Source organism: Podarcis liolepis (genome assembly GCF_965112155.1).
Source record: "Podarcis liolepis genome assembly, chromosome: 13".
NCBI lineage: Eukaryota > Metazoa > Chordata > Lepidosauria > Squamata > Lacertidae > Podarcis > Podarcis liolepis.
Genome location: NC_139573.1, coordinates 28,631,794 through 28,658,759, shown reverse-complemented (window position 1 = coordinate 28,658,759; position 26,966 = coordinate 28,631,794). Strand labels below are relative to the sequence as shown.

The 26,966-nt window shown below is 47.4% G+C and overlaps 1 protein-coding gene across 2 annotated transcripts in view; it reads left to right on the top strand.

Moving 5' to 3' along the window:
* The window catches only part of STAC2 (SH3 and cysteine rich domain 2), a 45,218-nt gene extending 32,946 nt beyond the window's left edge, over positions 1-12,272 (top strand). For both annotated transcript variants that reach the window (XM_083471676.1, XM_083471675.1), the window contains exons 10-11: positions 1,580-1,717; positions 6,415-12,272. In XM_083471676.1, the coding sequence (XP_083327802.1) occupies positions 1,580-1,717; positions 6,415-6,519 (243 nt within the window). In that variant the 3' untranslated portion in view covers positions 6,520-12,272. The remainder of the gene's footprint in view (positions 1-1,579; positions 1,718-6,414) is intronic.
* The last annotated feature ends 14,694 nt before the right edge of the window (positions 12,273-26,966 follow it).

Sequence of the window (26,966 nt, the reverse complement as noted above, 5' to 3'; positions counted from 1 at the left end):
TTATAGGCCCTCAGGGAAAGGCCTTGGCCTCTGAGGCAGCCAGACACACATCAGGTTCCTTGTCCCTGTTGCTATAGCAACATGGCAGGTTTCAAGAGCATCCTTCTTCACACTTCCAGAGCCTCCGGGCTGCCCATAAAGAGTCAGAAGATGGAGCCTTGCCCTCTGCTGCCCTGTCCACTCCGACTCTGCTGCTTTTCCTGTGCTTCTTCAGAAAGCCCCAGTGTGATACTGTGGAAGTATCTAATTTTATCCATCTACTCTTGCTGTTTGATGCCACCTGAGGTTGGAAAGACAAGAGTTCCTGCAGCATTGAGAGCAAGCCTCTCTGAGCATGTAGTCCAGGCATAGGCAAACTCGGCCCTCCAGGTGTTTTGGGACTACAACTCCCATGATCCCTAGCTAACAGGACCAGTGGTCAGGGATGATGGGAATTGTAGTCCCAAAACATCTGGAGGGCCGAGTTTGCCTATGCATGATGTAGTATTTCTCTCGACCCCATAACCAGCCGACACATATCAGAAAAAAGGTGAGCCTTTCATGGCTTGAAGGGCAGACTATTACACCTCTTTCCTGCTCCCCCTGAATTTTCTAAAAATGGTTTTATTAACCAAGTATCAATTATTACAAATGACCATTTTAAAAAAAGAAAGAGAAATGTAACTTAACTTTTTCTCTCAGAAATTGTCCATTGAGTAAGAGGGCAGAGAATTGCAAACAACAAACAAACTCACTGCTGAACCTTGCAAATTTCCACCCACCTGCTGAGAAACTCTGGCAGATCCCACAGCCTTGCCCAATTGGACCCCTACTGAGAACACCACTATCAATCTGCCTAAATCAAACAACATTGCAATGAGAGTTGAATGAGACCATTACAATGACAATTAAAAGGGGAGAGGAGCATTAAACTGACAAATTACTCTTTCATTCCCCACCAAAGGCCTGGGGCAAAGAGGTTCTTCTTCAGCTGTAACTAAATTATGTATCGTGACTATGCAATATTGCTCCTTGGAAAGGAGGGAATTCATCAACCTGGGAGCCACCATAGAGAAGGCCCTCTCATGCTCTGCCACCTTCTGGAGCTCAGAGAGCAGGGATGCTGCTAACGGGACCTCCCTGGCTGATTTCAGCAACGAAGCAGATCTATACAGGAGGAGATTCTCCTCCAGATATTTGGGGCTCAATGCATTTAGGGAGTTGTATGTAAGCATAAGCTCTTTGAATTGGGTTCAGAAGCAAATTGGCAGGTAGTGCAGATCACATAGGAGTGGGGCAAAATGAATCTGACCAGTGTTGCTGCAATCTGCACCCATTGCAACGGCCCCACTGTCTTTCAGGGCATCTCTATGTAGAATGCACTTCAGTAGCCCAACCAGAATTTGGATCACGGGTTCAAAGCTCTCTCTCTCTCTCTCTCTCTCTCTCTCTCTCTCTCTCTCTCTCTCTCTCTCAAGAGCTGTAATTAGTGAACCTGCTGGAGCTGCAAATAGGCTCTCTTAGCCACGAAGGCCAAATGGGCCTTTAGAGGCAATGCTGGGTGGTATGTATATCTCACTTTTTCTTTTTTGTATCCTAGGGGAAGATGGGTGACCGCGTGGGTTTCTTTCCAGCCAATTTTGTGCAGCGGGTCCGGCCGGGTGAAACGGTCTGGAGATGCTGCAAGACTTTCTATGGAAGTAAGGAACAGGGGCAGCTGAGCGTTAAGGAAAATCAGGTAGGAGCAAACATCCTATATGGGGTCTTCTTTGCCCATAAAGTATCTGTACGTTATAGACATCTAAAAATGTCGTTTTTTGTTTTTAAAAAAGCAAGGTTCTAGTCCTTGTAGTTTTGAAGAAAACTCAAGGGCAGGGATGACCAACAGGTAGATCGTGATCTACTGGTAGATTGCGGGGTGCCTGTGGTAGATAGCAGTAGATCTTGGGACCCCTCACACACCCCCTAAAAACAACTTTGATCTCACCCAAAAAGCTCAACAATGTTGACTTACTAAAAAAAAAAAGGTGATCAATCCAGTAGATCACCACCAGTTTTTTTATAGTGGGAGTAGATCGCAGTCTCTTGGAAGTTGGACAGTCCTGCTCTAGGGGGATCACACGTTTGCATCCTGCATTCTGCCTGGAGCTATTTGTGATGCCAAGCACATGACATTAACTTGCCTCCAATGGGAGTTTTGCGGCCAATGTAAAGAGCGGTTTCAGAGGGGTGATATTGGTCAGAACTGCAGCAGGGCAGGGAGTGTTAAAGCCCCTCTCCCTGTATGCCACAGCTCCAGTCTTGATCAGGCTCCCCAGTGACTGCTATTTGCAGTTTTTTAAAACAAAACAAAATTCACATGTAAGCTTGCAGAATTTTGGCTTTCCAAGGCATAGCATCTCATACAAAATTAGCTACATATCTGCTGACGAGTTTTTTCCCTCAAAGCCTAGTTCATGTCACCAAATTGGCCTGTTTACATGGTCAGCTATGCCAGCCCCTTCCTTTCTTTTGCATACATGGGACTCAAACCCACGACCCTGAGATGATGAGTCTCATGCTCTGCCGGACTGAGCTATCAGATGGGCTATAGAGAGGGGTTGTAGAGAAAGATTGAGGGGTGTGCACTTTGACTCATATTACCGTATTTACTCGAATCTAATGCTCACCTTTTTTGGCCAATTACATTGTGATAATTAAGGTGCCCATTAGATTCGATGGCACATTGCATTCGCCAGCAAATACTCTTTTTGGTTTCAAGGTTCTGAAAATTGAGGTGTGCATTAGATTCGATGGCGCATTAGACTTGAGTAAATACGGTGAGTTGCCTTTTTGGTTAACTGAGCAATGGTACTTGCTGTCTCGAGGACAGGGATGGTGTCACTTTTCTCAGTCATTTGTCGCGTTGCATCTAACATTGCAGAAACCAAATATTGCAAAAGCAATATGAAATGCAATCAATTTTAAAACAGGAGAGATTGTAATGATTCCAGTCTGTGTGCCAGTAGTCAACTAACGTCACGGTTCTCTCCCATCGGGTACGTCTGGAGCACTCAATCTCTCTCGCTTCCGGATCTCTGCCAAATTGCCTGCCCTTGGAGGAGACACCCCCCCCCCAAGCAGTCCCTCTAGCATACAGGGCACGAGCACCTCTGAGGGTTGGTAGTTCTTAAGCAGGAAGAACCACCTGCACAAATAAAAGGTGAGGGACAACTGGCTTATTAGCGGTACACATGAAAAGGATCTAGGGGTCTTAGTGGACCACAAGCTTAACATGAGTTAACAGTGTGATGTGGCAGCAAAAAAAAAAGAAAAGGTAAAGCTCTTCTAGACTTCATCAATTACAGTCGTACTTTGGATCTTGAATGTCCTGGAACTCGGATGTTTTGGCTGCTGAACGCCGCAAACCCAGAAGCGACTGTTCCGGTTTGCAAACATTCTTTAGGAACCTGAATGTCCGACGGGGCTTCCGTTGTTTCTGATTGGCTGCAGGAAGCTCCTGCTGCCAATCAGAAGCAGCGGTTTGGTTTCCAAACGTTTTGGAAGTCGAAGGGGCTTCCGGAATGGATTCCGTTCGACTTCCAAGGTATGACTGTATAATCATTCTTATTTGTTAAATATGTATATTGCCCTATACCCGCAGGTCTCAGGGAGGTTCACAACATAAAACTGCAATATAGAAAGCACAAAACACATAACAAAAACAGCCCTATAATCCCCCCTCCACTTTCTAGAGGACTAGCTCAATGTTTTTGCAAATGCGAAAGTTCAATCTAAAATGCCACATTTCTGTCACTTGAAGGCGAGCTAGATGTCTCAAGTGGAGTCTAGTATGGATCCTATGTACATTCCCCCCCCCCCAACTATCAGTGCTCTCTTCTGAGTGTGAACCATAAGAGGCACTTAGTCAGAGCCCCGCAACAGGAAAAGAGTTTGCCTCCTTTGACAACTACAGCTCCTTAGAACATGGGTAGGCAAACTAAGGCCTGGGGGCTGGATCCAGCCCAATCACCTTCTAAATCCAGCCCACAGACGGTCTGGGAATCAGCATGTTTTTACATGAGTAGAATGTGTCCTTTTATTTAAAATGCATCTCTGGGTTATTTGTGGGGCATAGGAATTCGTTCATTTTTTTCCTCAAAATATACTCCGACCCCCCACAAGATCTGAGGGACAGTGGACCAGCCTCCTGCTGAAAAAGTTTGCTGACCTGTGCCTTAGAAGCAACCAGTCAGAAGGAGAGTTCCCTATTAAACCCCCAAGAAGAAGAAGAAGAAGAAGAAGAAGAAGAAGAAGAAGAAGAAGAAGAAGAAGAATGAGGAGGACGAGTGTTCAGACCCTGAAGGAGAAGGCGAGGAGCTCCAGAGAGTCCCTTGCACCTCCTCCTCCCAGAATTTGCTGGGTCTCATTCGTTTTGCTCCGAGTGTGAAGCCACCTGCTTCTTCCACGTCTGAGATTTGCGTACTTTGCTGTGCTTTGCCTGAGGTGTGTATTAAGATGCACCAGAAGATGCTGTCTGCTGGCACTTGGCCCACTGAGACCGGCAGGATGGCATATCAAGCAGGCGGATTGAGTGGCTTAGAGTAGATCATTAGCAGGTCCTTGTTAGTTCAAGAGGGATGGGGACTTGGAATGCACAGGAGTGTTCAACTCAAATGTTACAGTGATAACCACTGGCGGTGTTGACTCCTGTGCGGATTGTATACGTGATCAACCAAGAACATAGTCATCACAATAGATGCGACAAGGTCTCTCGAGTCACACCACCGGGGACAAAGGGGTTGGGGGGGAACCTCTTCTATGTCATAAAGGGCCACTGTAGAAATATCAATTCTGTTTATTCCTATAAGGGAATATATGGATAGCGAATGCCTCAGCATAATCGCTGGCAGGATACAATCAGTTCACCATGTTCAACGTGTATATGAAGTCAATGAAGTGGGAAATTGCGTCCTTGTTGTTATTCCTTTATCTGCACCGCTGCTGGATTGTGCAAGGATTTTTATGGTGCTGAGGGATGAAATTGGAGGCTTGTTTCATTTGTAAGGGAGAGAATCGCAGAATCTTAGAGTGGGAAGGGACGCCCAAGACCAGCCCCCTGCAATCTAAACTAAAGGAATGTAAACTAAAGCATCCATAACAGGTAACCATCCAACCTCTGCTTACAAACCTCCAAGGAAGGACAGTCCACCACCTCCTGAGGGAGTCCATTCCACTGTTGAACAGATCATATCGTCAGAAAGTTGTTTAGTCAGAATCTCCTTTCTAATAACTTGGATCCGTTGAAATCTTTTGGCCTCCAGAGCAGAAGAAAACAAGCTTGATCCATCTTCCATGTGACAGCCCATGAGATATTTGAAGATGGCTGTCAGTCTCCTGTTACCCAGCTCCTTCAACCATTCCTCATAAGGCTTGGTTTCCAGACCCTTGGTAATCTTGCTCTCCACATGATCCAGATTGTCAATATCCCACTTAAATTGTGGTGCCCCAAACTGGACACAGTACTCCAGGTGTGGTCTGACGAAGGCCGAATAGAGTGGTACTATTACACCCCTTGATCTGGACACTAAGCTTTTGTTGATGAAGCCTAGAATAACAAATTCCTTCCAGTAGCACCTTAAAGACCAACTAAGTTAGTTCTTGGTATGAGCTTTCGTGTGCATGCACACTTCTTCATACCAAGAACTAACTTAGTTGGTCTTTAAGGTGCTACTGGAAGGAATTTTTTATTTTGACTATGGCAGACCAACACGGCTACCTATCTACTACTGGAGCCTAGAATAACATTAGCTTTCTTTTGCTGCTGCATCATCACACTGTTGACTCATGTTAAGCTTGTGGTTTACTAAGACCCCAGATCCTTTTCACACATACTGCTGTAAAACTGTGTGCTCCATCTTCTATTTGTGCAACTGTTTCTTCCTGCCTAAGGCATTTATCCTTATTGAAATTCATGTTGCTAGTTTGGGCCCAGTTCTCCGATCTGTTAAGGTCACCAAGAATCCTGATGCTGTCTTCTGCAGCATTAGCTACCCTGCAGAACCCTACTTGCCCCCTTTTCCCAGGATGTTGAAGAACCACTTGTTAGCACTCATTGGGTTTGGCCAGTCAGCCACCTAACAGTTGCCTTGTCCAGGCCACATTTTACCAGCTTTTCCACAAGAATATCAAGGGAGCTGAGTTTTCACAATGCACACTCTCCGTATGTTGTAAGCCTTTTGCCTCCAGCTTTTCTTTGTAACCATTGAGACTAGAAACTTGCTTTCTTAAAGAAGAATACAATAAAAAAAACCCTGAGATTTTGAGGATGCCAGTTCCTGCACCACCTAATAAATAAGGAAGGACTGACTTTGTTGTTGTTCCAGCTGCATTATGCATTATAAAATCTTGACCTGTTTGCTCACGTTTCGTTCCGTCATCTTCTGTTCCTCCCAGATTTGTGTTGGTGTGGGGAAGTCCAAGGAGAACGAAGGTTTCATCAAGGTGACAAGTGGCAAAAAGCGAGGGCTGGTGCCTGCCGACGCACTCACAGAAATTTGAAGGCAGGATGGGCACGCGAAGCAAGGCCGAAGAGTAAAACAGAGATGTCAGCAGCAGCAAGGCAGGGGCAGCCCTGCCTTACTCTCCAGCCCATCCCAACCCTGAGCACCTGGCTAATCACTATTTCATGGAATCTTCTAGATGGACTGAGGATATGGCTTTGGTTTGGACAAGGGAAGAGGACTGGGGGGAGGGACTGGCTTGAGCGCCAGGACCCGCGTGATCTCTCGCTTGCCCCCAGCGGGGCTTGGACATGTGCTCAAGCCCGCTTTTGCTTTCCACCACCCCTTTCGAAGGTCGTTTCAGGCAGCTCTTATGGGTGCTGAGTGTGAGGGAGATTTCCACCGCTGTAATTCACGCCCCTTTTCTGCCCCCCCCCACTTTGCCTCTGGGTCACACTTCCACGGCAACAGACGCTGGTTGACATCAGCTCGCCTGACCCAAAGGGGACTCTTTATATCTTGGCGTACCACTCCCTCCCACTGCCCAAACCACTCCCTCATTCAGACATGCTCCCCGATAATTCTGTGTCGCATGCGCCCCCCCCCCCATGTGAAAAGGCCTCCTCTGGGCAGGGAGAGGCCGCCTGAGTGTGTTGTCGTCCGTCTGTCCCTGTATCAGTTTAAAAACCTTCAGGGCTGTCTGTATATTTATGTGTGTGTGTATATGTGTGTTGGGAGGTGGCTGTCGCTCAGGATTGGGGCAGCCCCCCGCCAAAAAAGAAAAAAGAGGCGGGACAATTCCACGCGGCTTCTCATTTGTCGTGTACTCAAAGTCTTCCCCGCAGAGCCTGAGCCACAGTGAGCTCCTGGAAACCAATAGTTACATGCGGAGTGGGGGGGTGGGTTCCTTGATGTGAGGTGCTGCCTTCGTTCCTGGCTCCCCGGCTATTCCTTGAGCTCCATTTGCGCCCCTCCCCCAGCATGTGGTGGCCTACCCCCACTGCATGACTGACAGCCGTGTGGACCATTTTCTCAGGGAACTTCCTCAGCTGGATGCATTTCTGACCTACACCGAGAATGTCGCGGCATTGCTCATGTGAGGAGTTCAGAGACCCTGACCCATCCCATCTTCCCTCACTTTTCCAGCATGCTTCCAGCTATTTGTCCTTTGTAAATGTACTTTTGTATATATAGATATAAAAAAAGAACAACAAAAGAAAGAAAGATAAGATGACTTCAGTCCCAGCCATTGGAGAGAGTTATCAGTACAGCCTCATTGTCCAGCATCTGCAGTTTGACTCAGCTGGTATTTTTCCTCACTGGATGAAATGGTTGAGAAGGGAGCACGTCTGCCAAATCCAATGTTTCCGAGGCACAACAATTTCCTGTGTCAATGTGCCACATGTGCCCTGCCCTGTTAAGATGCATTGTGTGCTACTGAGCCATTCATGCTCAGCACACCATAGGCATAGAAGTCAGGGGTCCCTGATCTGCTAGCTGCATGCAAATAACCCAGTGCTCATGGTAAGTGCATGATGGGCATTTCATTTACAAAGAACACGGACACAGGGAAACACTTTCGTCTGTGGCCCACACCATGTATGAATCAGGCCTGGCTGAGAGTTTCCCCTCTGCCTTTTCTAAATGGCCTGAGCCTGATGGGAGCAGAGCAATAGGTATTTCTTTGCTTCCAGGAAACCGAAACGCTGGTCCTCATTCTGTTTGATCCAATCCATTAGCCTGGACTATTGCATCCTCAATCTTCCCCATTTCAAAACTCATTCCAATCTGCAAAGTGGGAAATCAGGAACTGCGGTTGTAATCAGAATGCCGTTCTTAGTATTTCTGTAGCACTTTCAGAATGCAAAATGCTTTGAAATGGTCATACCTTGATTTGCCAAAAAGGAACCAGCATTGCAACCCATGGCAAAAGTGGTAGATGAGCCTGAGGCTTCCATGCTTAGGTCCAATACTCTAGCCAGTAGGATGGCACTGGCACCATTAAAAAGGAGAGAGAGAGAGAGATTGGGGTCTTTTTGCTGGTGCACTGTTTATGTTGTTACATGCTTGTAGCTTGGTGGTCCTCCAGCAGGAACAGTTCATCATTTCGTCCTGTTGACATACATTCCCTGCCACATACGCGGGTGGCGCTGTGGTCTAAACCACTGAGCCTCTTGGTCTTGCCAATCAGAAGGTCAGCAGTTCGAATCCGCATGATGAGGCAAGCTCCCGCTGCTCTGTCCCAGCTCCTGCCAACCTGGCAGTTCTAAAGCATGCCAGTGCAAGTAGATAAATAGTTACCACTGTAGCAGGAACATAAAAGGTGTTTCTGTGCGGTATGGCTTCCGTCAAGGTGTTCCATTGCGCCAGAAACTGTCTAGTCATGCTGGCCACATGACCTAGAAAGCTGTCTTTGGACAAACGCCGGCTCCCTTGGCCTGAAGCGAGATGAGCGCCGCAACCCCATAGTTGCCTTTGACTAGACTTAACCGTCCAGGGGTCCTTTACCATTTTACTTTACATACACCAAAACATTGCCCTTTCAGAAGTCCAATACAACTTTCAGCCATGTGTTTGAAGCCAGGGTACTCTGTGTGATGGGATTTCCCCCTGTTCCTTTCAGGCATATGTAAAGTTGTTATTTAATGGTAGTGGGTTTGCTCAGAGAACCTTTCCGCCTGCATTTGATTTTCTGCACCATATCCTCTTTAAAGAGCTGCTGAGGAAAGAAGCCACAATTTTGGCTTTGATTCGTACATGCAATGCTCATTGCAGGATTTCTGCAACACCAAGTGATGGTTTGCAAGTGTGCAGTGGCAGACATTGGGCTCTCAAATTTTAGCAGTGCCCTGTGCGACGCTAAAATTCCCACACGTGCCTCTCATTCTCCATTCGATGGTGAAGGCACCCAGTGCAGCTGAACCAGTCACACTACCCTGAAACCTACTTTGAAGTGTGAATTAGCCGCCACAGATCAAAGTCCACAGACATAATTTCAGTATCGCCCTTCAGCAAAGTCAGTTCAATCACCAGGAGCCCAGTGAAATCAAGCAATGCTTATACATGTCTGAACAAGCAAGCCTCTAATTTCGCATACTTTTTTACCATTGTGCTGTGATTGCTTGCAGGGCTAGAAAAAGAGAGCATGGGGTAAGAACCTTTTCAAATTCTGGTGGAATCTGCTCTGGAGCAGTAGGAGCACAGCAGGATTGAACTGATAATTCCAGGGCACTAAACCACAACCAGGGCGTCTTCCAGTGTAACATTTTCAGTGCACTGGCTCACTTACAGAAGTAGTCCCTTAAACACAGAAACAGGAATGTTGCGTCAGTCGTATTTTCCAAGTACCCTATTTGGCAGGTCTGTGGATACATTGCCCCGGTAATGTACAGTAAGCCCACAACTTGCGCACTTTAAACTTGTGTACATTCAGCTTTTTGCATTATATATCTATATATATAGAGAGAGGTGGGCATCCAGGGGAGGGAAAATCCTTGGCAATTTCACCAGCCATTGCACCTAATGTGTTTTGAGTATATGCAATTTTGACTTTGGGCGCAATCCTTCGAATGTAAAATGTGGGCTTACTGTATTGAGAATATTATTATTATTATTATTATTATTATTATTATTATTATTATTAGAATTTATATACTTCTCTATACCTGGGGGGTCTCAGGGCGGTTCACAGAATAAAATCAAAATATAAAACCACAAAATACATAATAAAAACAACCCAATAGCTTCCCCCCCACACACAAAAACACATTTTAAAAGGGCATAGGATGTAAATGAGAGAATAGCTCACATAAGCCAGATCAAGCAGGTTTCCCTTGCTTTTTCAGAAGGCTGAACCCACCACCAAGTTTCCAGACTATAATGGAAGAATGCTGGGATAAACCAAAACAAATTCTTTTTGAAAAACAATGTAAAGTGATTTCAAATGCGAGGGGTTTTCTTGAGGTGGGGAGTTGTTTTCCATGGTCATTTTTTGCACATACACACACACACACAAATGCAAATACAAATTCACCTTGTGCTGAACTTTCCACAGCACAGTACTGCTTGTTTCCTAATGGCTTCCTTCCTTTCCTAATGGCTTAGGGATATCTCAGGCCTCATTCAGCACATGCTGGTTCCTGGGCATTCAGCCATGGTCTTGGAGGACACTCATATTCTTGAGATTCACGGCATATACTCCACGGTGCATTCAATCCATCTGAGAGGGTATATTCATTGTTTGCAAGTGGGATTGTTGAGATTGTCATCCAGCTTGCCAAACCCCAAATACCCAACATCTGCAGCCTTGCGAGCAGTGAGTTTGGATCCCAACCAAGGGCACCTCCACACTTCAGCTTGTCCTACTGATTCCCCCCTGGGAAAACCTGCTCTTTACTGCTAAATTGGAGCAAATGTCAACCAGGTTTTCCATGGATTAAAGCTGTACAGAGTAGGTTTTATTGGGGAAAGCAGCAAGGCAAATGGAAAACTGCTTGGACCATGGGCGAAGCCAGGGTTTATTTGGGGGGGGGGGCTGGCTTTATGTCAAGGGAGGCAGAACCGAGTTCTCTGTGATGCATTTGGTCATGTTTTTTGAATTATTATTATTATTTACTTGATCACACCCATGGCTTAGAGCAGTGCTTTCTAGGCACAGGAAAAATGGAAATGTGAACGAGCCCTAGGGTAGCTGTGCTTTAATCCAGTTGAAATCAGTGGAACAAGTTAGTCATGAAAGCTAACTTTAGCCTCATTGAAACCCAATGAAACTAAAGTGTGACTAACTATTTTGGATCCAGCCCAGTATACCAAGCATGGATGAGAGACTACATACGACTTAATAATAATAATAATCTCAATGTTTACTTTTCCTTACATAATGGGACGTTGGCTCCAATAACACAGCCTTCTCTCCCCCACCCTCAACAGTACAATGTCTCTTATATCAGCTGCTAAGCTGACTCTAGTGGACATGGTACGGCTCTCCAAAGGTGTATTCAGAGTCCTTAGTGTCAAAGGGAAGACACTCAAGTGTATTGAAGGACATGGTGTTTGTTTCTTGCACTGTCGACCAATGACAGCATTGGGGGTTTTTTCCTTGTAAAAATGTTTTAAGGATTCCTGCTTGACGTTACCTGCAGCACAGTCCTGTGCATCTCTACTCAGATGTAAACCCCTCTGAGTTCAACAGGGCTTACTCCCCGGAAAGCGCATATTGTGGGGTTGCAACCTAAACTGGTGAGAATGGGGCAAGCAAATGACCAGATACTTTTAACGAAACATGTTCACTCACCTATAAATAGATGTGATAAACTGATGTGGAAACTTGTGAGATCATGGGAAGCATCTACTTCGCCAGGAATTTTGTGTAGCTGCTTACTGCTGGGGCTCCTAAGTTGTCATGCCTCTTTCTGCTTGGATGTGGCCAGTTTGCTGCAGCTACAGGACTGTGGCTTTAAGCTAATGCTAAATCAAAGCATTTTATCCCACCACCATCTCTCCAACTTGTGTAGACTGAGAGGCCGGTTATGAACACACACACACACACAAACACACACACACACACACTCTTTCTTGATACCCTTGTTGTACAGAGTCCCCGTAGCACACGCAATTCCCTACCTGGGATCCCATGCACCTAAGCAATAACGTCCGGATTCTCGCCGGCTGCACTGTAGAAAGGTAGGTTTGCAAAACGGCACATTTGTATTTGTGGAGGAATGCATGGCGTTAGAACTGAATTTTGATGGCCAAAGAATCTGGTTGGCTATGAACTAAATCCTGGATTAAACATGATGACAATGCACCAAATACCTTGTGGATTCCTTTTTTCTTCTCACCAGCCTTTCGGTTGGATAGATATAGGCTTGATGCAGCGCCCCCCCCCCACACCTTTCTTAGCTCAGTCTCTGTGGAGGTCAGCTCCTTTGCCTGGGCTACTGTTAGCAAAACATTCTCTTGTGACTGAAGTTATCATTTAACCCTTCACTTACTGTTCTGCATTTCTGGGCATGGAGATCTGTGCCCCTTTATATTATCACTAACAAAGTGATGGTGCCTTGCTCCTTCCACATTAGTCTGGGGTCAATAATTAGTCTAAAATTAGTCTGAAGTCAATAAGGCCGAGGCAGGCCTTTTCCTTGGGTCACCCTTGCTGCGATCCACCTTGTCATTAACCCACCATGGTGATTTTCAAGTCAATATTAGGCAGGGTACAAATAGTTAAATAGGCAAATATAAGTCAACATTGGGTTGGGATTGGTTGCACAACTAAATGTGTTTAGCAGCAGAGGGGTGGCTTGGAATTTGGAGAGAGTGCAAAGAGAGCTGAAAGCTTCTGCCAATATCAAAATCATTCTCTCCCTCTACTGTATTTGTATGAATTGAATCAAGTGATTAATCCACCTATTCCAGAACTTCCTCTTCAGGAACTCGGAGTGTCCCCCACCACAGTCCTATTGCCCAGCTCAATAATCCCTGACAGGTGGCCATCTGTTTAAAAATCTCCAGTGAAGGAGAATCCACCACCTTTTGAGGACTGCGACCCTTAACAGAAAAAAGATTCCTCAGTGCTGATTTGATGCATTCGCAATGTCAGGAAACCAGCCTATCCCATTGCTTTTGCATTTGTTTGCCAAAACCTACATATGAGAGCCTGGACTGGAGCAGGAAGAGAGAATAAAAATGGGCATATCTGATGTAAAATAAGTTACTGCCTCTGGCTCACAAAGAAACAGCAAGAGAGTGTCATTGCAGCAGAGAGGCAGTGTGGTATAATGGTTAGAGGGTGAGCCTAGGACTTGGGTTCAAATCCCCACTCAGCGTGAAAGCTCTCCGAGTGGCCTTTGAGCGGTCAGCAACTCTCAGAAGGTTCTTGCAAGGTTCTGCTTAGCCTACCTCACAGGCTTCTTCGGAGGATGAAATGGGGAGGAAGAGAACCACGTATGTCACCTTTGCCCTCACAAAACATACACTGGAGCATCACCTCTGTGCCAACACAGGTGGCCATCTCAAGTAACAACCTTGCGAGCTCCACGGCTGCATCTCGATAAGCGAGCCCAAAGTACCATTGCAGCGGCAGGTGATACCATAGGAAACGGTTCCTTCTGCATCCTGTCTGCTTGCACAAGAAGACACAGACACCATATAGGACTACAGGGCCTGCATTTCCATGCCTCCGTTTGAAATGAGGAACCAAACCTACGCTGGTTTACAGCCACCACGGCAAGCCACAGAGGCTTGTGACAAGGGAGGGCTGCGTTCCCTTCAGTGTTTATTGCCATTCCCGTCAAGCCACCGTGTCAGGCCAGCTGCCCTTTTGTCTTGTCTCACTTGGAGACTGATTTGTCTTGCGGAGAGCACCTCCCACCGCAGAAGCGAGGCTCCTTCCGAAAGGTTAAAAGCCTCTGCTGATCTGTCATGCCTTCCGTGTCCCCGTTCAGACTAGACAGGCCTTTCATTTTGGGAGGGCTTGTTTGGCACCAGTGAGCAAAAGCTGATGGATGGCTACGGCAAAGCAGCAGCTCCAGAGAGGTGTTGCTTCTTCTAACCCTCAGTTTCTTAGCAAAGAAACGGGGACGGGGGTGGGAGACAAGTGTGGTTTAATGGCTCCATCCAGAAAAGGAACCGCATCATCAGAGGGGCCGTGGCTAATGAAGAAGGCTGCAGGTTCAATCCCCAGCATCTCCAGGTAGAACTAGGAGAGATTTCTGCCTGAAACCCTGTCAGCTTTCTGGAATCATAGAATCGTAGAATTGGAAGGGACCACGAGGGTCATCTAGTCCAACCCCCTGCAATGCAGGATTTTTTTTGCCCCAAGTGGGGCTTGAACCTTTGACCCTATTAGGAGTCTCATGTTCTACCAACTGAGCTACTCTGCCCGTCAGTGTAGACATTATTGAGTCAGATGGACCCAAGGACCTGACTCGGTGTAAGGCGCTTGTGTTCCTTATGTTCTTAAGGCTATCATCATTATTATTACCATCATCCAGAGTTTTCCCAAGTACCAGGACTCAGGGAGGCTCACAAAAATTAAAACACATGTGGATAAAATGCAGATACAGTGGAAACTTGGTTGTTGAATGTAATCTGTTCCGGAAGACCATTTGACTTCCAAAATGTTCGACAACTGAGGCACAATGAGCAGTCAGGAATTTCAGTGGAGAAAATTGAGAAACGTGCCTCGGAAGCTGTTTGAATTCCAAGGCACGTTTGAAAATGGAAGCAATTACTTCCAGATTTTCGGCATTTGAAAACTGAAATGTTCGGCTTCCAAGACACTCGAAAACTGAGGTTCCACTCTATAGCTAAAACCATAAGATACTAGTTGAAAAGTAATTAATCTCTAGTAGGATTAAAAAGATGTAAAAACAAATCTATTGCAATGCAGATAGTAAAAACAGCACACAGCTCTATTAAAAGGCCAAACCTGCAGTGTGAAATAGAACCAACCCGCCGTTGCCACTGCTCAGAACCAGACCAGGACATTTTGCTGTCTGAAGCAAAAAGGAGATGGCAACACCCCCCAGTTCATAGAAGCCAACTGGATGAGTAGGTGGCTTTTATTTCAGTGCAGGTAAATGGACAGTGTCTCCCACTGCACCTGACAGCAGCAGGCTAGTTTAGAAATGCAAGGCAGGTTGTATGGCACACACAGCTATACACATCCTACAATGCTTCACCACTGTTGCCTGCTCCCCAGCATCTGCTGCCTGAAGCAGCCACCTCACTCTACTTAATGGTAGGGGTGGCCCTGCCGCTGTTACCACATGGTTACCCTATGCAGTCTTGTCAATCTCTGTGTGTCATTCCCAAGTGGTGGTATTGGAGTAAGACAGGATAGAATGTAGTAGCCCAGGAGTGGAACTGAAATGCAATCAAGTGGATCAGGTGCCCAATCAGGGTAGCACCTGATGGACCATGGGGTGGAGCTCAGCAGAATACAGTGGATCATCATGAGTGGAACGTGACACGACCTGGAGTTCACCGGCTTTTCAGACACACAACTGGTTTCCTGACTGCACGTGGTGTTACAGGTAAACTAGCTGGCTAGCAACCCTATAAGGTGCACATAGAAATTAATGGCCCAGGATTATTATTTTGAATCAGCACCATGGACAAGGAATGCCAGTGTGGTTTAGCAACACACCCCTTGCTTCTTATCTTGGTTTATTCACACTGGCCGCAAAACTTTGTAGGCAGCTGACTTTCTGTTTATACACTAGAGATAAGCCTGCTTTTGTTTGGCTGATCCCTTATGCAACTCCTGAGAAGAATTGAAGAGTCCCTGATTTTACAAGGAATTACATGCCCTCTGGTCACTGGGACTAACTGCTATGATGCAATTTGGCTTCACTTGACTCTTTTACCCAGTTGATCGCCCAGAAGGAATCTCCAGCTTTGCTAATATAAGGGCTGTCCTACATGCCAGAGTGTCAATTCTGCTCCCCCCCCCCCCGGTGATAGCACAGATCTGTGTGGGCTTTTGTGTAAGTTCATCCACACATGACCGCTTTCAGTTTGGTGTTTCACATCCACATTAGCTGATGGTGCTTGATGGGATGTGTTTGCATGGCATGTGATTTATTAAATTTATATGCCACCTTTCCTCCCATTGTGGCAAACGGGCAAGTGATAAAACAATCAGAACATCTTAAGAACAATTCCAGTGCAGAAACAGACTGCAAAAGACCTCTGCTTGTTGAAAGATAAAGGTTTTCACCAGGCAACCAAAAAAAGACAACAGAGTGTTCTTACCCTGCCTCAATTAGTACTGCCCCAGCCTTCCTGAGGTCTGGAAACTTGAGCTCCATTGTGGGAATCTGTGCCTGCCTATGTGCTCACAGCCAATTTTTGATGTCATTGTTTGCTGAGACACAAGCTTCCCATCCTAGCAGACTTGCACTAAACAGCGGATACAATAAAAATAAGTGTGTGTCTTCTTGGCCCTGACGTGAAGTGGCTGGCTCAGGTGGCAGATTTGTGGGGACCAGGAGCGGTGGCAAAGTGTTGGAAGACAATCTGCCCGTGTCTAGCCTGCTGCTCTCATGAGGTCAAAATGAAAATTCCACTACCAATAAGAGTTTCTGTATCTGAAATGTGGTTGCCACCTTGTTCAAGCATCAAAATGTCTTGGGCCAGCCGTGCTTGCGATCACAGACTAAGCAGTCCCCAAACCCCTTACACCAGGCTGGGGAGGGCAGAGGTTGGAGGGTGTGGTCATGACCCTCTGCCTCAGTCTCCTGCTAAGCTGAACAAGCCGGTGGGTGGTCAGAGCCAGCAGAAAGCCAAAATCAGTGGCGTAGCGTGGGGGGTGCAGGGGGGCCCGGCCGCACCGGGCGCAACATCTGGGGGTTAGGGTTAGGGGGCGCAAATCCATGGGTTAGGGGGCGCAAATCCACGGGTTAGGGGGCACAAATCCACGGGTTAGGGGGCGCAAATTACTTGCCTTGCCCCGGGTGCTGACAACCCACGCTACGCCACTGGCCAAAATACAGGGTGTGGCAAGGGTAGAGCCAGCCCAGAATCCACTGGATCTCAAGCCATCCTCTCCGCTAGCATGCAACAACATTGGGCCTGATCTCTCTCCATCACACAAACACACGCACACTTCCACAGTGGCTGTGTGAAAAGCAGGGGTGGGTATTGGCTCTGCAAGGCTAAGCAGGGGAGGGGAGGTTGGGCTTGCCCCCTAAAAATGTTCTTGCATAGGTCTCCAAATGGACAGGATCCAAAGATTTTGTGGCTTCTTATTGGCCCCCCATCTTGCAGAATCTGGGAATTGAACCCAACAATTCTGGTCCCCATGATCTCCATCGCTCTAACTGCTCAGGCCTGCCAGGCTCCTGGCTGCGACTGGTGGTGCTGTTCATTCATCTCTGGCCATATTGGGCGCTCCCAGCTAAGCACCAATGATGGATGATTTATTATAAAGACACACCGTCTGGTGACACGGCCAGCCCTTTCTCCTGCAAGGCTGCTGAGACTATCTAGGCAGAGCTGGTTCTGACACAAAGACAGGATAGGGAAGAATTTTTAAAAGCCTGGCTCCATTACAGCTGTTCTGGGTAACCTTGAGTTACTCCTCACACATACTAAAGAGCCGTGCAGCTGAATTGATTGTTTCTGCTGCTCTCGAGCACTATGCAATCTTGAAAGGGGGCAATCTTGGGAAGGATGTTTCATAATTGGGGTACTATTACAGAAGAAGCCGCCCTAAGCCCAGTAGCCACCTACCTGACCTCTAAAGAGGGCAGCACTTTGAGCAAGAGCTCAAATGATGCCCTCTATGAATGAACAAAAGCTCTATGGAGGAGAAGGCGGGTTTTCAGATACTGTGATCCTAGACCATTCAGGGATTTACACCTCAAAACCTATCTTGATTCTGAACACATCTCCTGGAATGCTACTCTGCCAGTTATCTTTTAAGGCAAGTGTTTCACGTTGCTTCTCTATACCCATTAGATTGGAACTTAAGGTGCGAGCAGAAACAAAATGTTACAGAGTGGAGTGCTGCTGGTTCAAGGTGCCAGCCAACCAGCCAGCCATGCCCCCTGTCACAATGCTCCATTCCGTTCCCCCACTCCTCCCCCTACTCACTGATTTTCTGATCCTTCCCCCACCAACAAACACTCCAGATTCTGTGACCATTCTTCTGAACACCAGTGGCTGGAAGCCACAGGAGGGGAGAGGCTCTTGTGCTCAGGTTCTGCCTGCAAGTTTCCTACACTGTGAGAAGAGGGTGCTGGGCTAGAGGAGCCATTGGCCTGATCCTGCAGGCACTTCTTAGGACCATGGAGCATGCTCAGCCCTCCTTAGAATATTTTGAGGGTCCCCTATCCCTTAGCGGTTTTTCTAAAGAGGGTTATACTACTAAAAGTGCTGGGCTCCCACAATCCTGCTGCTACTTGCAGACAGTGGTGTAGCATGGGTTGCAAGCACCCGGGGCTCTGTGGAAGGAGTGGTGGGAGGGAGGGTACACAGAGTAGTAATAATAATAGTAATAATAATAATAATAGATTATTTTCACCCCGCCCATCTGGCTGGGTTTCCCCAGCCATTCAGATGTCTTCTAAACATCAGATAGTTGTTTATTTCTTTGACATCCGATGGGAGGGCATTCCACAGAGCAGGCGCCACTGCTGAGAAGGCCCTCTGCCTGTTTCCCCGTAACTTGGCTTCTCGCAGTGAGGGAACCGCCAGAAGGCCCTCGGTGCTGGACCTCAGTGTCTGGATAGAACAATGGGGGTGGAGACGCTCCTTCAGGTATACTGGGCAGAGGCTGTTTAGGGCTTTAAAGGTCAGCACCAACACTTTGAATTGTGCTCGGAAACGTACTGGGAGCCAATATAGGTCTTTCAAGACCGGTGTTATGTGGTCTTGGCGGCTGCTCCCAGTCACCAGTGTAGCAGCCACATTCTGGATTAGTTATACTTTCCGGGTCACCTTCAAAGGTAGCCCCACGTAGAGTGTGTTGCAGTAGTCCAAGCGGGAGATAACTAGAGCATACACCACTCTGGTGAGACAGCCCGCAGGCAGATAGGGTCTCAGCCTGCGTACCAGGTGGAGCTGGTAGACAGCTGCCCTGGACACAGAATTGACCTGCATCTCCATGGACAGCTGTGAGTCCAAAATGACTCCCAGGCTGCGCATCTGATCCTTCAGGGGCACAGTTGCCCTATTCAGGACCAAGGGCATGTACACATGCACATCCAACTGCTTTATGGCATCTGCATCACCCAGGAGATGGCAGCCACAGAGATAAGAAAAAAGAGTCATTCTGTTGTCTGGAGAGGTCGCTTCCTGGTTCAACATGGAGAAGCCATTTTCAATGGAGCCCAGAGACTGAAGGGTGAGGCTGTATTGAGGCAGCACCAGGTGCTAAAATTTTGTGCCCCTAACAAATTTGTGCCTGGGGCAACCACCCTGGTGCCCCCCTTGCTACACCACTGACTGCAGAATCCCTTTTCAGTTACAAATGGATCCAAACTCAGAGACTTAGCTTGCTGTTAGTATTGCGGTTGTGTGGGTTACTGCATAGAGAATTCTGTGTTTGAGCAATGTGATCTTCCTGCTCCTCCTTCCTATGTGAGAAAGGCCAAACATCAGATATATTACGCCAGTTAGGAGCCATTTCAACTGTAATGGCTTTCCTCCATCCCAGCCACAAAAATAAATGGTTTGGCTTTCCTAAAGGCTTTGCGGTTGACGTCTCCGTTTGATCGGAAGCGCTACAAATGCTTGCTCCCACATGTCTTAAGGTGTGTTCACCCATCATCTAGTGCGCTGGGTTTTTGAAACCACATTTGCACAACATGAACCACAAATCCATATTGATCCTGTCACTTCTTGACAGATACTGCTGTTTGATGCAGGTTCCCCCCCAAAACCTGCCTCAGTCCAACTGGAACATTTGCGCCATGTGCACTTCAAACTTCAGAATGTTGTAAACACTTGAGAGGGTCGTCAGACATGCACAGATCGGCACCCAGGCACAACGACAGCTTTATGAACAGGAGTCCGATGGGGTGGAAGGAGGAGGTTTCATAGGTGGGAGAACCAAAAAGGCCACGCTTGTCAGGTAAAGACACCCCTGCTCCCTTTCCGAAGTGAGCGACATCGTGTAAATACGGCTTGAAACTCAGAGGGAAAGCAGGATGACTTTGGTTTATTTTAAGCTGCTAATGTGAACATAGGGACGCGGGTGGTGCTGTGGGTAAAAGCCTCAGCGCCTAGGGCTTGCCGATCAAAAGGTCGGCGGTTCGAATCCCCGCGGCGGGGTGCGCTCCTGTTGTTCGGTCCCAGCGCCTGCCAACCTAGCAGTTCGAAAGCACCCCCGGGTGCAAGTAGATAAATAGGGACCGCTTACTAGCGGGAAGGTAAACGGCGTTCCGTATGCGGCTCTGGCTCACCAGAGCAGCGATGTCACGCTGGCCACGTGACCCAGAAGTGTCTCCGGACAGCACTGGCTCCTGGCCTCTAGAGTGAGATGAGCGCACAACCCTAGAGTCTGTCAAGACTGGCCTGTACGGGCAGGGGTACCTTTACCTTTACCTTTAATGTGAACATACTCTTAGTAAAAAACAACCACCACCATGAGATGTTTTCATTCAGGCAGGTAATGTGTCCGGCTGGCAGAACGCCAGCGCTCCTAGCATAACGCTACAAGTTGTGCTGTATCCGAGGGCAGAGATCATGAGCGGCTCGCTTTTAGAAGATGGTGCTCGAGTGATTCCATTACATTCCTCATTGCTGCTCATTGCTGCGTTTAAGCAGTCAAGGCCAGGCGAATCTTGCTCCTGCACATGTACTGCGTGGCTCCAGGATACGAAAAACGTGAGCATCAGCCTGCGAGTGAGGTTGCAGAGGCAGGATGGCCATCTCTTGTGGATGCTTTAGCTGAGATGCCTGCATTGCAGGGGTTGGACTAGATGACCCCTGGGATCCCTTCCAACTCTACAGTTCTAGGATTCTGTGAATGCTGATGCCATAACAAATGTGCCAAGCTTTCAGGTACCTCAGGCAGGGGTGACTGGGGGCATTTTTGTAGGCAGAACACTCCATTGACACCCCGACTGCTAACACCCCAATATCCGCAGATCTGGTGCCCCTCCCTGACCCAGCCGGCACACCCACATTGCCGCCTGCCCCACCACCACAGCCTCACCTGTGCCCCCACCACACCATAGACAGCAGGAGGGGTCTGAGAACTAGGAAGTTAGCTGCTGGGGTGAAGAAGCAGGCATTCTGGGCAACAGCTCAGCTTTGAGGGAGTACATTCCATGGTCTCTGTGTTTGATTCTAATAAAAGTACTGAAAAGAAGCTCTCTGCATGTCTGGTTTCACTCAGCAGTTAGCCAAGTGAACTGCCTGAAGTCTCCCTCCTGACAGAGAGTGGCGCTCTAGGAGGCTGAGGCAGGCAAGGGCCCACAGCTCAGCTCCCTAGCTGGCCAGGTGGGGCTTGCTAGCTCTGGAGGAGGGGTGTGATTCCTCAGCTGGAGCAGGCTTAGATCAGGTGAGGGTCACCTGCCTCGTCAAGCCCAGGTGCTGCAATCAGCGTGCAAAGTACAAAAGGGAAGCAGGGCTGAGGGGCTGGGTCTGATTAGCTGCCCATGTTGATGGGCAGTTTGGATGCTCTAGGATCTGTGGGACTGTGCTTTAGTTCGGACTTTGGACATGTGGATTGATCCTGGACTGGAGACTTGACAAACTGACTTGCTTCCCAGTAGGCCAGGGCTTCAGAGTACCGCCTGAGGCAAATAGCTTTACCTCGCCTCACGGAAGTGCTGGCCTTCACCACAAGACTTGGTTTTGTTCCTTTTTTCCTTGCTGTCTACAGAGATTAATTCAATAACACAGGCCTCTGAGGTGTTTTTATAAGGTGAGTGCGGCCTTATCTGTGGGAATGTTCAGGGTGGCAGGAGAGGGTATATTGTTTATTAATATCCTTCCTAACTTGTGCTTGCAAGTTCCTTTACTTAGCAGAGTGCATTCCCCTTTACACAGCAGAAAATTAGTTGCAAACTCATGTGAGTTTCTTAAGACAATACAGTGGTACCTCGGGTTACATATGCTTCAGGTTACAGACTCCGCTAACCCAGAAATAGTGCTTCAGGTTAAGAACTTTGCTTCAGGATAAGAACAGAAATCATGCTCCGGCGGAGTGGCAGCAGCAGGAGGCCCCATTAGCTAAAGTGGTGCTTCAGGTTAAGAACAGTTTCAGGTTAAGAACAGACCTCCGGAACGAATTAAGTACTTAACCCGAGGTACCACTGTACACAATTCAATCTGGTTTGTCCAGACTGAAATGTGTTCTAATATTTTCCTGGTAAGACCCCTTGAATCCCTTCCAAAAAAATAAAGACACCACAGTCTTATTCATAAGCAATAAAAAGAAAGTTTACTCACGATCAGGCAGAGCACAGCGTGATCCCTGAAGGCAGGTTTAAGGATTAAAGTTACAAGCATATACAAATAGGTTTACCCCATATGTGGGTTGACCTACAGTAATGACTGCAGTTAGCAGTCTGGGAAGTTCACAGGATGAAAGGAAGATGGAAAAGAGAGGGGGAGTGACAGCATGCCTTGTCCTTTTACCAGGTCTGGGGAGGTCATGCCCACCCACTAGTCACATGCAAGGAAGGATGCTCCAGGCCAGGATGAACAGGAAGTTTTGACTAGCTGCACCAAACATTTCCTTGCAAGTCCGCTCTAGGAAAACAAGGAATGTTGTACTTGACTGCTCTCAGTGGATTACATCTCACATTATCAACCTCAGCTCTGTCTCCTGTCTCACTCACCCTACTTAGGAGTTCTCAGCTCCTTCCTGTACAGCTAAGCTCAGCTCTCAAGACACAGCAAGACGAACACTGCAGTTAGTTGCTAAGTCCCAGAACTGCACCTCTCCTCCTTTCATCAGTTATAGCAGCAGTTGTTGCTGTTGCCAGATCAACCAAGGAGGACTCTGCGCACACCCCTGGCCAATCTTAGGGGGAACTCAAGGCCACCCCCGCTGTTCCCGGGAGATCCCTGACGGACAGAGAGCAGGACTTCCTCCGGGCAGCTGGGTGGCCTGGTACTTCTCACTTCAGAAATGTATGCGGTTTGCCATGAGCGCACCAGGATACGGGATGCCAAGCCACAGCGTCAGAGATGGAGGAGGAGGAAGTGCCTGAAGGGTCAGCAGAATCCCTCACATCAGCTTGGGTTAGCGTCTCTTCAGTGGAAGCTTCCCAAACAGCATCCAGCCAGGCTGCCACATTGAGGAAGGCAGAGGCGGTGATCTGCCTGTGTGAGCAGAAGCAGAGAAAGGACCAGAAGCCAGGGTCAGGAAGGGAAGTGATGACCAAGTGTCTCTTCAAAACCCTCACCACACATAACACCTCACCTCACCACCAGCAGAGAACAGCATTTTGCAGGCCATCGCTTGACAGGCAGGGATGTTCCCAGAGAGTGCACAGTCGGAGCATTGGCACAGTGTACTCCCTTCAGAATTTTCCCTTAGGGAGATGGGCTGTCACATTGTGACTCACTTTTGTTTTAATGCCTCTGGTTTCTGGCTGGAAGTTTTCTTGCTCTCGGAAGTAAACACAGGCAGCTGTTTCCCAGGATTCCACCAGCTCTTAAGAACTGGTTCTCATATGGCATATTCCAAACAGGCCTAAATCCTAGCTCAGATGAAGCCTGACAGAATCACACTCTTATTAGAACAGGTATAGGCAGAAGATTTGGGACAGATAATAAACTATGGAACTCCTTCCTGCAGGAGGCAGTAATGTCCACCATCTTAGGAGGCTTTATTTTATTTTTATATATATATAAATATTTATTAAAGTTTTCACAGTGTTACATAATGAAAAAGAAAAAAGAAAAAATACAAAATAAATAAAAAACAGTTGAAAATAATTCCATCTTTTCGTCACTTATCTTTTATTTACTTGTTTCCCGGACCTCCTCATACCTCCCTTTTTTGTATTCCAGTTCAATTTATTAGTTCAGCAATTCCTTTCCCTCCTTATTATCCTGATCTTTAATCTTAATATATTATAACATTAAATTTTTACCTATTAAAAATCCAAATTTTCCATATTCTTTTAACCCATTACAGCTAGAAACCACTTAACTTCAATCCAACATCATTCTAATATTCATTAAATTTGCAATATTTCTGTAAATAGTCTTTAAATTTCTTCCAATCTTCTTCCACTGACCCATCTTAGGAGTCTTTAAAAGAGGATTCAACAAATTCATGGAGGATATCAGCAGCACTAGCGACAATGGAAGCTATGCCAGACCCTCCAAGTGTCCCTATTTTCCAGGGAGAGTCCCGGATTTACAGAAGCCGTCCCGCTTTCTGATTTGATCCGGCTTTTGCTTAGGATGTCCCTATTTTCATCAGAGAAATATTGGAGGGCATGGCGTTATGTGACACCTGAACCAAGGAGATAAGTAATGAGAAAACTTTTAGAAGAGATCTGAAAGCAGCCCTGTAAAGGGAAGGTTAATGTTTTATTATGGTTTTATATATGTTGGAAGCTGCCCAGAGTAGCTGGGGCAACCCAGTGAGATGGATGGGGTGTAAATAAAAATTATTATTATTATGGAATAAAAAGGTAAAGGTACCCCTGCCCGTACAGGCCAGTCGTGTCCGACTCTAGGGTTGTGCGCCCATCTCACTTAAGAGGCCGGGAGCCAGCGCTGTCCGGAGACACTTCCAAGTCATGTGGCCAGCGTGACAAGCTGCATCTGGCAAGCCAGCGCAGCACACGGAAACGCCGTTTACCTTCCGCTAGTAAGCAGTCCCTATTTATCTACTTGCACTTTGACGTGCTTTCGAACTGCTAGGTGGGCAGGCGCTGGGACCGAGCAACGGGAGCGCACCCCGCCGCGGGGATTCGAACCGCCGACCTGACGATCGACAAGTCCTAGGCGCTGAGGTTTTACCCACAGCGCCACCCGCGTCCCTATTATGGAATAGGATGTCCCTATTTTCATTGGATAAATGTTGGAAGATATGCTCTGTCTCCATGGTTGGATTTGGTGTGCTTCTGAGAACTTGTTGCTGGGTACCACAGGAGGGGAGAGTGATCTTGTGCTGAGGTCCTTCTCGTGTACATCCCATGAGCATTTGGTTGGCCACTGTGAGAACAGAATTCCAGGGTAGACGGGCCACTGGCCTGGTCGAGAAGGCTCTTCCAACATTAGTTAGATCCAGGTTTACTGGTAGATCTCTGGGAGATTTGCAGTAAATCACAAGGGTTTCTGACTCTCGGTTGTTTAACGGTTGCAACAACAAGGTTACTTTATCCCCACCTAAATTAGGTGGCTGAGATGAATAAGGTAAAAGGTAAAGGACCCCTGGACAGTTAAGTCCAGTCAAAGGCGACTATGGGGTTGCGGCGCTCATCTCGCTTTCAGGCCAAGTTTGTCCACAGACAGCTTTCTGGGCCAGCATGACTAAATCGCTTCTGGCACAACGGAACACTGTGACAGAACCAGAGCGCACGGAAACACCGTTTACCTTCCCGCCACAGCGGTACCTATTTATCTACTTGCACTGGCGCACCTTTGAACTGCTAGGATGGCAGGAGCAGGGACAGAGCAACAGGAGCTCACCCTGTCATTGGCAAGCCCAGCAGGCTTAGTGGTTTAGACCACAGCGCCACCTGCATAAAGACACCTAAACAGGAACAGACTTTTATGTGAAATGACTGTGAGTTCTGTTCTGGGACCAAAAGAAAAACTCTGAGGTTCAGAATATGCTCAGAGAGGCACTTGGTTCTTGCGTTCCAACTATCTGACTTTTGCACCAGAGGCTGGTCAGTAGATTTTGTGGGTTCCAAATAGACAAGCCTGGAGCCTTACCAACCCTGGATTAGAAGCTACAACCTGCCTTTGTAACCTTTTCCTATGCCCTGGGAAAGGGCCCATATCTATCGCCAGACATTCTCGAAAGTGAATCATGAGCGCTCTGAAACAAATCAATTTTGCTGGGTGTTTTTCCCCCTTTCTCCTTTTTCCTTCTCCTTGCCTTTTGTTATGCAAACCATTCTGATTAACGTCAGCCAGTGCCAGCTTCGTCCTTGGGAAACTCTAGCAAGAAAACTATAGCCTCAGAGAGGAAGGCTGGGGAGAATCGCAGGGAAAGTGCCAGTGGCAAGCTCCCACTGGAGGGAGGGGTCCATCACTTGAGAATAAGAGCATCTTTTGTCTGTGCTCCAGCCTGCTGAGCCCCATGAAAAGTGGTGCAGAAAACAAGGGGTGGCAGGTTCGGGTGCTTACACGACATGGAGAGGACAGGACAGAGCAGCAGCAAAAGCTGCACGCTTCACTGCGATGAACTGCAGGTCTCTTTGCCGCAGTGTGTCCCACTCCAGGGGGCAGGTCACGGATTGAGACGCTGTCAGCCCGATTTCTGTCTATTAATAGCCCGTCAGCACATCCACTGGAGCTGTGTGCCAAAATGCCTAAAGCCAATCTTCTGGGGCTCAGGGCTTGCCAGATCAAAAGGGACGGGGAGAAATATATAGTCAGAAGTGGATTTTTTATAGTTAAAAGTGGATGTACAGAACTGTATTGAGAGAATGACTCAATGCTTTTGTAAAAAATAAAAAATAAAAATGTGTGTGTGATCCAGGACTTAGAGAGGTAGAGGGCACCTCAAAAAAGAGCTAAACAAAAAGGCCACAAAGCGGGAGGGGGAGTTTATGAAAATGAGAGTGCATTTCTGCAATAGCTTTATGGCTCTGTCTAGTATCGTATTGCGCAGTGAATCATAGAACCCACAGGGGCTGCAGGGACCTAAAAGGCCATTCAGCCCACCTACCCCCGATAATGTAAGCAAGAGCATCCTGATAGAATAATTGAGTTGGGATGGAGATGGGGTCAGAATCCTCGCCCCATCAAAATTGCATGTGTCAAGGGGAAGGTAAGTGGGAGAGAAAGAAAGAGGAAGAGCCACAGCTCAGTGGTAGAATATCTGCACTCTGCATACAGAAAGTCCCCTGG